The following is a 12,500-nucleotide window of genomic DNA, read 5'->3' as shown; positions in this document are numbered from 1 at the left end:
CTGCTTCCTTCGGAGCTTGCTGCTGCTTCTGCTGCACTCCGCCTGCAGCTCGCTTTTAGAGCAGCGCCTCTCGTCAAGGCCCTTGACGCCTGGCAAGGAGACGCAGCAGATTCAACAACAGCAGGAGCAGCAACAGCAGCAGCAGGAAAACGCGGGGGGGCATCCTGCAGCACGCAAGAGATGATGGCACTGCTAATGCTGCCGCGCGTGCAACGGCCGTTGGAGCGGCAGCTGCAGCATCTCGTGGAAGACGCTCTACAGCACAGCAGCAGTAGCAGCACCAACTCCAACGTTGCAGCAGCAGCCCCTTTCCCTCTAGCTGTAACCGTCCGTGGCCTCAAGCTGCTGCAGCAGCTCCCAAGTGCAGCAGCAACAGCAACAACAACAGAAAGACAAAAACACAAATGTGCAGTAGAAGAAGACGGAGAGGAAAACCTGGTACTGGTTGTTGACTTCGAAATCAACGACCTTGCAGCAGCAGCTGCTGCTGCGGTGTCAAGACAGACACCAGGAGGCAGCGAATCACCTGCAGCAGCAGCAGCAACGCTGGATGCTTTGCCGCCATCATGGAGGGTTGATGGGGTGTTGCTGCTGCTTCAGCAGCTGTGGAGAGGCCTGGAAGCAGAGTGGCTCGACTCTCAGCGAGCAGCAGATTTGCTGCTAGGGGGACCCGCAGCAGCATCAAGCAGCAGCAGCATCAACGGCGGTTGCTGCCCATCGTGGCGGTTCCCCCTCGCGGCTTTCCTTTCTTGGAAATATGGCTTCGGCGGCCTGTCAATCGCCAGCAGCAACAGCAGCAGCAACCACAGCAGCAGCAAGAGCTGCATCGGTCTTGGAGGCGTGCAGTCTTCAGACCCCTCTTCTTTGGTTATTGTTGGCCTTGCCGATTGTCTTGCAGGCAGAGGGGGGCCTGTTGCTGCTTTTGCTGCTCTCCCTACACCAGAGGTGCAGCTGCTGCAGCACAGAACTCCGCTTGCTGCTGTGCGTATCATAGATGCATCACCAGCAGCAGCAGCAGCAGTAGTAGCAGCTAAGCCAGCAACTACTCGACGCTTCCGTCTTCTCGCACAACCAACGTGCGAAAGTGCGGCCTTCTCATGGCAGCAACAGCAGCAGCAACAGCAGCAGCAGCAGAAGTGGGTGGATGCTGAGGACTTGCAGCTGCCGCGTTGTCCCGCATTAAAAGCGGGGGGTTCTTTCGTGTTGTCCTTCCGCATGCAAGCCCTTATACCCGTCAGCTCAACAGCAAATGCCCAGCAGCAGCAGCAACAGCAGCAGCAGCAGCAGCAGGAGTGGCGGGATATGACTTTTGTGTCTCCTGTGTTTAACTCGCGTGTGTCTTTGAGTTGCCATCTGCCAGACAAAGTCTTCCAATTACTCTACAAAGTCAATACCCTCTTCCTCCCTATTGCTGATCAGCAGCAGCAGCAGCAGAAACTGGGCTCTGGGGGCCTGCAGCATCCCTCGGCATCGCCAGTGTGCGTCTTGCGGGAGCGAAAGAGGCTCTCGGTGCAACAGGTGCTGCATATGCTGCAGCAAGAGCAGCAGCAGCAGGGGGGAAGCTGGCGTTATCTGTCGGATAAAGTGGAGGGCATTCGTTCTCCAAGCTGCATGCAGCTTCTGCAGCGCAGCAGCAACGATAGCAGCAGCAAACCAGTATCGGAGGCGGTGTTGCAGCTGTCTTTGAGCCGTCCTGCCTCAGCACTGGCGCTGCGACAGGAGCAGCAGCAACCGCAGCAGCAGCAGCAGGTGCAGCAGCAGCAGCAGGTGCAGCAGCAGGTGTTCTGGACTCATTGCATGCGGTGGCCTGTTGCTGCGCCTCTCCGTATCTTACAAGATGAAGAAAGTCGCGATTTGTTGCTTGCTTCTGACGGCTCGCTGCTGCCTGCTGCTGCTGATGCGCTGCTGCGCATCAAGCCTGCAGTACAAATGCTCAAGTTCGCACTTCCCAGCAGCAGCAGCAGCACCAACGACAGCACCAGCAACAACAACAGCAGCAACAGAATGCTGGTGGCTGTTGCTTCTGCACGCAGCAACAACAGCAGCAGCAACAGCAGCAAGTGGCCTCTAGAGGTTCATCTTTTCCCTCTTTTGTCCTATGCCCTCCCTACTATCCGTCTATCTAATAATGCCTTCGCCATACAGACACTCCGTCGCGGCCCTCTCCTTACTCTAAGGATCTCTCCTAGTATCCCAGCTAACACAGCAGCAGCAACATCAGCAGCAGCATCCGCTGCTGCTGCTGATGATGATGGCAGCGGGACGGTGGTGCTTGAGTGGGTAGCGCCAGAACAAACAGAAATAATAATTGAAGACGTAGAAGGAGATAAGACAAGACAGGTGTTAGTTCTGCAGACTTCTGCTTCTCGCCAACCTCATAGAGCAGCAGCAGCAGCAGGAGGAGCAGCAGGAGATGATTATGATGCAACAGGCGACGAAGAAAATGAATCCAACAGATTCCTTGAGACAGCTGCTCCTCCTTTGCTGCTGTTTGCTGCTGTTGTGTTTATTGGTGCTGTCAGTGTGTGGTTCTGCTGCTTCACCGTCAATTCAAGTCAACAGCCTGCAGCAGCAGCAGCTGCTGCTGCAGCAACAGCAGCAGCAGCAGGTGGTAGTATGTCCAAGTTGGATCCGCGGTTGCTCTGCAGCAGCCCAATGACAGATATGAAGACCGTCTCGTCCCTCAAGGCTCGTAAGGGTATACCTGCCATGGATACGTCTTCTGCTGCTGCTGCTGCTGCTGCAGCTGCTGCCTATACACTCCAACCCAATGGAGACTGGTGCGCCCGTAGACATCTTCTTGCTGCATCTAGCGAAGGCCCTGCTGATGTTAATGCAAGTAGTGTTCGTTTCTACGACAACTAACCAGCTGCCTATAGTATATATAAACCCCCCAAACCCTAGGGTTTAGGGTTTAGGGTTTAGGGTTTATGGGGTCTAACAACAACCGCCTCACATCAATGGCAGTTTTTTAGGTGCTGCAGTCTGCATGCACCCTAAACCCTAAAAAAAAGAATAAAAATTTCTTTATTATATTTATTTTACATTTTATTTTATTTATTGTTTATTGTTTATTATATTTATATATATTTATTTACTTTCTTTTATATATATTATATATACAAATATAAATATATATTTGTATATCTCTATACAGCAACATTTACTAATATATATAGATAGGTAGATATATATAGTATAGTATATATAGTATATTATTAATATAAATACAATGTAAATATAATAAAATAAATAAATAAACAAATAAATAAGTATAAAATAAAATAGTATGTAATAGTAGTCAACGGATAAATGAATTTGCTGCATGAGGAAGAAACAAAAAGTCTGTAGGTACATACATAGCCATTTACCCCTACAAACCCCACCAGAGAAAATACTAGCTAGCTATAGCTAGATAGCTAGCTAGCTAGCTAGCTATCTAGCTATAGCTAGATAGATAGGTAGATAGATAGCGGCAGAAGAAGCAGCTAGCTATCTAGCTTACCGCATGCATGCTAACCAGACGCCCAGCTAGCTAGCTGGAGCTAGCTAGGGGAAAACCAGCTAGCTAGCCAGATAGCCAGCTAGCTAGCCACCTAGCCATAGGAAAAACAGCTAGCCATCCAAATAGCCCCATGAAAACCAGCTAGCCATCCAAATAGCCGCAAGAAAACCAGCTAGCCAGCCAACTAGCCACAAGAAAACCAGCTAGCCTGCTAGCTAGCTACCTAGCTAGCCGTCTAGCAACAAGAAAACCAGCTAGCCATCCAGCTAGCCACGAGAAAACCGGCTAGCTAGCCAGTTACGGCTAACCGGCCACAAGAAAAACGGCTAGCTAGCCACTATGGCTAGCTAGCTGGGGGTGCCAAATAGCGGGCTACTAAGGGCTAGCTAGCCAGCTAGCCATTACTAGCTAGCCATTAGGTAGCTAACCCTAAAAATAAATCCCTCAGCCATCGTCCCGCCAGTCTACGGTTGTTACGGCCTGCTGCCTACGGATATCCGCTGCTGCTGCTGCTGCTGCTGCAGCAGCAGCTCAAGAGGAAGAAGGAGACTGAGAGATTTGAGGTGTTTCTGCCGCATTTACTGCTGAAGCAGTTGTTGCTGCTGCTGCATCAGGTGCTGCTGTTGCACGAGCTGCTGCTGCTGCGACGGTTGTTGCATGATGTGCTGCTGATGCTGCAGCAACTGCTGCTGGTGGTGCTGTTGCTGCAGCTGCTGGTTGTGCTGCTGCAGCAACTGCTGCTGCTCTTTTGAGCTCGGTTGCTGGTTCTGCTGCGTTTGCTGCAGTTGGTGCTGCTGCAGCAAATGCGGTTGCGGATGCTGCTGCTGGTGCGCGACCTGCTGCTGCAGTAGCATCTGCTGTTGCATGTGCTGCTGTTGCATGTGCTGCTGTTGCATGTGCTGCTGTTGCATGTGCTGCTGCTGTAGGGGCTGCTGTTGCATGTGCTGTTGCTGCAAATGCTGCTGCTGCAAATGCTGCTGTTGCATGTGCTGCTGCTGCAAATTCTGCTGCTGCATGTGTGGCTGCTGCAGCTGCCGTTGAAATTGCTGCTGCTGCTGTTGTTGTTCTTGAGTGCGTTGCTGTTGCTCTTGTTGCTGCACCATCAGGAGGTTGTCCTGAGCAGAGTTTTGTTTTTGCTGCTGCATTTGGTGTTGCTGCTGCAGCACTTGCTGTTGCTGCTGCACTTGCTGCTGGTGCTGCTGCATTGTATGCTGCTGCATAGGAATTTGGTTTTGCTGCAGTGTCTGTAGGGTGTGGGGTTGTTGCTGTTCTTGCTTGCAGTGTTGCTGCTGTTGGTCCTGTTGTTGCTGCTGTTGTTGCATCATTGATTGTTGCTGCTGCTGCAGCATTTGTGTTTGCTGCTGCTGGTGTTGCTGGTGTTGTTGCTGTTGCTGCTGTTGCTGTTCCTGTTCCTGCTGCTGCCTCTGTTGTTGAGCTTGTGCATGTGCCATCATTTGTTTTCTTTTTTTAAGACATTTTTGCATTTGCTGCTGTTGCTGCAGCAGCTTATAGATGCTATTAAGTTCGTGTTGCTCATGTGGTCTGAGCTGCTGCAGTGCAGCAGCAGCAGAATTGCCTTGTGCAGCAGCAGCAGCAGCTCTTTCGAGTTGCATAGCTCTAAGCAGCAATTGTCTTCTATGAATTCTTTTTCTCCTCCTGATTTGTTTACGTATCCAATCAGCAGCAGCATCAGGATGTAGCTGCTGCTGCTGCTGCTGCTGCGGTAAGGAAAGTAGTAACCCCCATAGCTGATCTGTTGGTGTTTGTTGCTGCAATGCAGCAGCACGCATACCTAATGGATCAAATCCTCTAGGAGTAAGAAAGGATACAGCTGTAGGGTGTACATACACCTCAGCTAATCCATCCGCCTCATCAAAAGGAACGCCATCCGCCATTTCATCTTCCGATGATGAACAGAAAGAAGAAAAGGCATCATATAAAGAAAAATATTCATCTTTTTCTTTTTCTTTTTCTTCTTTATTCTTATTATTTATATTATTATTTATATTATTATTATTATTATTATATAATATATTTCTTTTATTTTCCTCTTCTTTGTTATTATTGCTCATGATGCCGTTCTGTATGGGTATGTATGCACCACCAACACCACCAGGCCTCTTTATCATTATATCATCCTTATGCTGCTGCTGCTGCTGCAGTTGTTGTTGTTCTTGCTGCTGTTGCTGCTCCTCTTTCTTTGGTTGACGCTGCTTATCCTCAGAATATACAACCTCCTCCTCCTGTTGCTGCTGCTGCTGCTGCTTGTTGGTAATGCTGCTGCTGCTGCTGCTGCTGTTCCGTTGGTCTTCTGTCTGCTGCTTTGACGACGGCTCCTTAAGGGAAATGTATACATCGCCACAATGAGGGTCTATTTGCTGCTGCTGCTGCAGCAGCATACCAAGAGGTATCCGGTGGGCCCCTTCTGCTAAAACAGCAGCAGAAGCATATCCACGAGGACCTGCAAGGGGGGCGCCCAAATCCTTTTCCTTTTCTGCTGCAGATAGGAGGAAGGGGCGGGGTCCCGTCAATACGCAGCAACGGCTCAGCATCCGCTGCACCTCCGATGCTGCAACAGCAACAGCAGCAGCAACAACAGCAGCAATTCCTTAGAACTGCGAAGGACCTTCATACCACTATCATAAGAAGTCGACAAGCAGCAGCAGCAGCAACCTCAAGAGGCGAAAGCCTTTGCTGCTTGCAGCAGCAGCAACAGGAGCAGCACAAGCAGCAGCAACAGCAGCAACAGAAGCAGCAGCAACAGCAGCAGCAGCAACAGCAGCAGCAGCAGACATCTCCACCCACCGCAGGCCTGAGGGAGAACATCTGCTGCAGGACAACCACTAAAATCCTCAACTAACGAATCCGCCGCTCCAAACAGCGAAGCAGCAGACTCGCACAGTTGCTGCAGCAGCAGCAGCAGCAGGAACAGCAGCACACGCAGCAGAAGCAACAGCAGATGACCTCCTCCATACCGCCACACAAAAAGCACAAGCGGTAACCCCTACACAGCACCTTCAACGGTGTACTAGCCAGCTAAACAGCTAGCTACCTACCTAGCTAGCTAGCTAGCTATCTAGCTAGCTAGCTAGCTACCTGGCTACTTACCGCTGTGAGCTTTTGCCGGACTTCATCTGTAAAGGAAGGAGTTTCCTGCTGCTGTCTTTGCTGCCTCTGCAGCGGAGGCAGCCGCTGCACAGAGACAACGAGGGGCCCCTTGGATGCATCGGGGGCCCCCAGAGACACCTCAAGGGACCCCAAGTCTCGTAGGGGCCCCCGTGCCCCTTCTTTTGTTGTAGTCTTCCTATCTCCTCCATCAGTCGAGGAACTCCAAGACCCCTGGGGGCCCCCAGGGGGGCCCTTGGGGGCCCCTGATGGGGTCTCGGTAGGGGCCCCCTCACATGACCCTACTGGTTGAACTGCAGACCTTCGCGGTGCCCGAGATCGCTTTGGTGCTTCCCTGCACACATACATAAACCCTAAACCCTAAACCCTAAACCCTAAACCCTAAACCCTAAACCCCAAACCCTAAACCCTAAACCCCAAACCCTAAACCGTAAACCGTAAACACGAAAGACAGCATGCGGTGTAACTCCGTGCCGCCAAGAAACCCCAACTCTAAACAACCACACATGCTGAACCCGAGCACGTAAACCCTAAACCCTAAACCCTAAACCCTAGCCTATGAAGGAACACACCCCTCCTGCGCAAGAAGAGCGTCAAGTCGCCTTATGATAGCGTCAGCTTTGGCAGCGGCAATGGCTTGGGGGCCCCCTCGGGCCCCCCCCCTTGGTCTCTTAATAGTACCCTCAATAAGTTTACGAATAGCTCTAAGGAGGGGCCCCCTAAGGGCCACTGTCTCAGGGAGGGACCCCCCAACTAACCACAAACCCTTGCCTGACGAACCATCTTTATAAAGGGGTACTTTAAATGCTGCTAGCGTACCCCCTGCAGGGGGGGCCCTTCCCTCAGAGGGGGCCCCTAGGGGCGCCTCCCCAATGGGGCCTTTCACAACTGACGCGGAGGGAGGGGCCCCCACGCCTTCTGGAGGGGCCGCAGGGGCCCCTGCCGCCCCCCTCCCTGTAGGTCTAGATGCTGGCGGCAGACGACCCCCTGTGGGGGGGGCCCCACCGTCTGGGGGTTGGGGCCCTTTATGTTGGGGGGCAACATGAGGCTCAGGGGGTCCCCTCGGCTCGAGGGGCCCCTCGGCATCGCGATGTCGGTGGGTACGAGGGGGCCCTTGAGGAGTTTGTTGGGGCCCCTCTACGCCTGTGGGCCCCTTCGTGTTTGGGGGCCCCTCTACGGCTGGGGGCCCCTGTGTGTCTAGGGGCCCCCGTGCATCTAGGGGCACCTGCGCGTCTAGCGGCACCTGAGGGTTAGGCATGGCAGGGAAAGAAGGAGAAGAAGCAGGGGAAGGAGAAAGAGATAAAATAATACGAGGGGAACCCAAAGAAAAACGACCACCAGAGGGGCCCCCAGGAGATGCAGATACAGCAGCAAGAGGAGAGGAGCACGCAGCAGCAGCAGTAGTCGTAGACGTAGCAGTACCAACTACTGCTGTAGGTGCTGCTGCTGGCGCTGCTGCTATTGAGGAAGACGGAGACGAAGGTGCTGATGCTGCTCCCCCTCCTCCTGTTGCTGCTGCTGCTGTTGGTGGGAGAGGGGCCCCTGGGGGCCCCCCTCTAGCGGAGTTGCCTTGCCACATTGGTAAGCCCTTCTGTGTAGAGCAAACCGAAGGCTGTAAAGAGCAACAGATGCAGCAGTTGCTCTCTTGCTGCTAGTGTTGCTGCTGCTGCTGCTATTTTGGCCTGTTGGCTCCCTGTGCTCATGAGCTAGGGGGGCCCCGGATGCTGCTCTGTTGCTGCATTGGGGCCGTAGGAGCTGCAGCACGTAGGGGCCCCCTGCTGCAGTCTTTGTAAGGAGTAACGTTAGTAAGGGATGGTTTTGCTGCAGACGAATTCACTGCAGCAAATGCAGCAAAAGGGTTTACTTGCCCCTGCAGCCTGCTGCAGCAGGATGCTGCAGCAGGGGCCTGTCTAGGGGCCCCCCCCGTTAAGAAGACACAGGGGATCGTAGGGTGAACTGGAAGCAATAAAAGAATAAAAAGACAGCAAATGAGGCTTCCTTTGACTTCCCGTAAGGGATCTAGGGTTTAGGGTTTAGGGTTTAGGGTTTAGGCCGTTGAATGTTGTTCACGGTCGGGCCGTGCAGCAGAGCTGCTATGCGTGGTGTTTTCTCTTTCTTTGTTTGTTTTGTTAAAGAAGTCGAGGGAGGAGAAACAAATAGTATTAAAATATATCCTCCTCGACGGTAAATATGTAAAATAACCAACAGCAGCAGCAGCAGCAAAGGTAGCAGCAGCAGCAGCAGCAGCTGTGTTGTTGTTATTGGGGCTGCAGACGGTCTTTTGCTGGGGCCTAAACAGTCGCCTGGTGTATTCCCTAGGGTTTAGGGTTTAGGGTTTAGGGTTTATTGTTTATTTGCTTTTAATTTTTAGTTTTTATTGTCATTATTATCTTTATTTATCTAAAGAAGAACATCTCTAATGGCTCAGAAGAAGCAGCAGCGCAGCAGCGGCTCAGGCCGCCGCTGCGGCTGCGGTCGTCCTTTGCTATCAAAAGCAGCAGCAGCAGCTGCTGCTGCTGCAGCATCCTCCTCATCCCCATCTCCCTCTTCCTCGCCCACATCTCCAGAGGTGTCGTGTATATGTGGTCGTAGTAGGGGGGGTGCCCCTTCAGGGGGGGCCCCCTCTCGATCTAGGGGGGGCCCCCCTTCTTCTTCCTATGGCGAACCTCCATTGGATGGAGGCCTCCTAGGGGCAGGTCTAAGACTACAGAGAGTAATAGCTGATGGTAATTGTTTATTTAGAGCAGCAGCAGATCAATTATATGGTGAGCAGCATCAGCATGCTGCAGTTCGTGCTGCAGCAGTGAATTATATGCATAAAAATACATCTTTTTTTTCTGCATTTATTGATGAGGAAGAAGAAAGTTTTTCTTCTTATTTACGACGAATGGGGAGAGAAGGGACATGGGGAGGACAATTAGAGTTACAGGCAATATCCTTAGCATATAAAGTAAATCTCCTTATATATGTTGCCCCACAAGAAAATAATAATACTAATAATAATAATAATAACAGCAGCAGCAGCAGCAGCAGCAGCAGCAGGAATGGTAGAAGCAGGAATAGGAATAAGAATGGAAGATCGGATAGAAGGAGAGGATCTTTATCTCATGCCCGTGGTAGATCCCCCTCCCCATCATCATCATCATCATCGTCATCAGGAGGAGCAGCAGGAGCAGCAGGAGCAGCAGGAGCAGCAGCAGCAGCAGCAGATGGGGCCCCTCAATGGGTAATATGGAAGATGCAGAATTTTGACGAAAATGCAATTTGTTTACAATTAGCATTTGATCCAATAAGAGAGCATTATAGCTCAATTAGATTAAGTACCCATAGGCAGGGGGCCCCCTCTTCTCTTACATTAGCACAAATTGAGGCATTTAATACCAATAGGGGGGGGGCCCCCAATGATCAACAACATATAGAGGGAGGGGGCATACAGGGGGGGCCCCAGGGGGGCCCCACAACTCACCAACATAAGACACAAGGTGAACCTGGGGAATCTCCTGCAACTAATCATACCAGCAGCAGCAATTGCAGTAACAGCAGCAACAGCAGCAGCAACAGCAACAGCAGCAGCAGCATGTGTCTTAGGGAAGAGGATAGGGAGAGAGTTCTCAAGAAATTATCCTCTATACAAGAAAGGAGACACATTTGTTCCTTTTGCTGCTCCTCTCTTATTTCTTCATCAAGAAAAGGGGACCTTATTGGTACCCTAAATGTATGGGGGGGCCCTAGGGGCCCCCAGATGTCATGTAGTGATGCTGCAGCAGCAGCAACAGCAGAAGCAGCAACAACAATGGAGGTTTTGCTGCTGGGAGGACATGCAGCCCACCGCAGATGGGAAAGCTGCGAGCCTGCTGCTGAGAGGCAACGCAGGCAGCACCAGCACCAGCAGCAGCAGCAGCAGCCCGTCACTCCCCCTGCAGACTGCAGCAGCAGTAGCAGCAGCAATAGTAGTAGTAGCAGCAGCAGCAGCAATGCATGCAGCGATCTGGCCAACAAGTGGCCTGGCAATCGCTCGGTGTTTGTGGCGGCGCTGCAGCCGCAACAGTGCAGCAGCAGCAGCAGCAGCAGTACATCTGAGGCCAGCTTAGATGGAAACCTTGTGTGCAGCAGCAGCAGCAGCAGCAATAGCAGCAGCAGCAGCAGCAATAGCAGCAGCAGCACCAACAGGTCCACCATGAGGGGTTCTGCTATAGGGGGTCTCTTTTTTACTGAGGAAATTTCCCTTCGTTTCCGCAGCAGCAACAGCAGACGCACAGCAGCAGCAGCAGCAGCAGCAACAGAAGCAGAAGCAGCAACACAAGCAGCAGAAGCAGCCAAGGCAGCAGAAGCAAAAGAAGCAACAGGAGCAACAGAAGCAGCAGATGCAGCAGATGAAGAAGCAGACACAGCAGCAACAGCAGCACCAGAAGACGGATCCAGTGGGGAGGAACCTACTGGGAAGCCAGCAGCAGCTGCAGCAGCGAAAGCAGCAGCAACAGCAGCAGCACCACCAGCAGCAGCAGCAGAAAAGATTCTTGTTGCAGCAACAGAGTTGCCGCTGCCCTGCGAGGTCCTTGCGGGCCCCACAATGCTGCGGATAGAGATGCCTCCCCTTGTCAATTATATTAGCAGCAGCAGCAACAGCAGCAGCTGCTGCAGCAACAGCAGCAGCAGCAGCAGCAGGAGGGCTGCTTCCCTTCCATCGCTGCGTATCTCTGTGTTGCCGTGTGTCCGCATGTGGGTGTCAGGGGAGGCAGCAGTAGAAGCAGCAGCAGCAGAAGCAGCAGCAGCAACGGGAGAAGCAGCAGTTGCTGCTGCTGCTGCTGCAGCAGCAGCAGGACGAAGGTATCGAACATATCGAGTGGCAGTTGCTGCTGCTGAAGGTGGCGGGGTGTCTGTCATTGAAGAGGATGCTGCTGCTGCTGCTGCTGCTGCTGGAAGGGGTGAAGAGGATACAGCTGCTGCTGCTGCTGCACGCAAAGCTGCAGCAGATGAGCAGCAACAGCTGCAGCTGCAGCAGCAGCAGCAGCTGATGCTGGTGCGGCAGCTAGAGAGGAAGCAGAAATTAAGTAAGAGAGAAAGAGCAGAGCTAAAAAAGGCAAAGAAATTACAGAGGTGAGGATACACCCCATATATATAATATATATAATATTTATTTATTTATTTATTTATTTATTTATTTATTTGTTTATTTATTTATTTATATTTAGGGTTTAGGTAGATAGAGACAAAAAAGCAGAGAGGAGGGAGAAAGAAAGGGTTTAGGGTTTAGGGTTTAGGGTCTAGGGTCTAGGGTTTAGGGTTTAGGGTTTGTGCGTTTCGCAGAGAATTGTTTCGTGCCGAACGGAGACGAGGAGCGAACATCACTTCTTCCCCAACCAAGGAGGGGGGCCCCTCAAGGGCTCCCGAAGGGGGCCCTCCTCAGGGGGGCCCCCTAGGGGCCCCTCAGGGGGGGGCCCCTGAAGGGGAAAAGGGTTTAGATGATTTGGCCGAATTAACGAGAAGACTGTTGGCTGTCTAACTTTGTTTGTAGTAATAAATATATTTATTGTGTATATTTATTTATATAAATATATATTTATTTATATATATTTATATATATAAATATATATATTTATATACGTAAATATAAATACATATTTATTTTTATTTATTTGTATGTATTTATATATTTATATATATACATATTATTTATATATGTATTTATATGTATTTATATTTAGATGTATATATAGTATATTTATATATATTTGTATATATAAATATATAAATAAATAAATATATGTATATGTGTATATATTAGTGTGTATAGTATATATTTATATATAATATACAGACTGTACAACAAACAATATATTTATACGTATTATGCGTATATTATATATAT

The 12,500-nt window shown here is 50.8% G+C and overlaps 3 protein-coding genes across 3 annotated transcripts in view; 2 read left to right on the top strand and 1 right to left on the bottom strand.

Moving 5' to 3' along the window:
• The window catches only part of EMWEY_00031110 (Chromosome II, complete genome, related), a gene marked incomplete at both ends in the record, with an annotated part of 13,253 nt that extends 10,388 nt beyond the window's left edge, over positions 1-2,865 (top strand). Inside the window, one exon of the mRNA XM_013481695.1 lies at positions 1-2,865. This exon is cut by the window's left edge and continues 271 nt beyond it. Coding sequence (XP_013337149.1) covers positions 1-2,865 — 2,865 coding nt within the window.
• A 1,218-nt stretch (positions 2,866-4,083) lies between these two features.
• EMWEY_00031100 (hypothetical protein, conserved) lies at positions 4,084-8,210 on the bottom strand (the record flags this gene model as incomplete). Its single annotated transcript, XM_013481694.1, has 4 exons — positions 4,084-6,074; positions 6,311-6,410; positions 6,614-6,965; positions 7,204-8,210. The coding sequence occupies 4 exons, from the start codon at positions 8,208-8,210 to the stop codon at positions 4,084-4,086; spliced, it is 3,450 nt and encodes a 1,149-aa protein (XP_013337148.1).
• A 1,492-nt stretch (positions 8,211-9,702) lies between these two features.
• Positions 9,703-12,134, top strand: EMWEY_00031090 (OTU-like cysteine protease domain-containing protein, putative; the record flags this gene model as incomplete). Its single annotated transcript, XM_013481693.1, has 3 exons — positions 9,703-9,857; positions 10,019-11,728; positions 11,939-12,134. The coding sequence occupies 3 exons, from the start codon at positions 9,703-9,705 to the stop codon at positions 12,132-12,134; spliced, it is 2,061 nt and encodes a 686-aa protein (XP_013337147.1).
• Between the last annotated feature and the right edge of the window lie 366 nt (positions 12,135-12,500).

The sequence above is a fragment of the Eimeria maxima genome, genomic scaffold, assembly GCF_000499605.1.
Source record: "Eimeria maxima Weybridge genomic scaffold, Emw_scaff386, whole genome shotgun sequence".
Classification (NCBI taxonomy): Eukaryota; Apicomplexa; class Conoidasida; order Eucoccidiorida; family Eimeriidae; genus Eimeria; species Eimeria maxima.
Note: the sequence above shows the minus strand (reverse complement) of the source record. Positions and strands in the feature narration are given on the sequence as shown.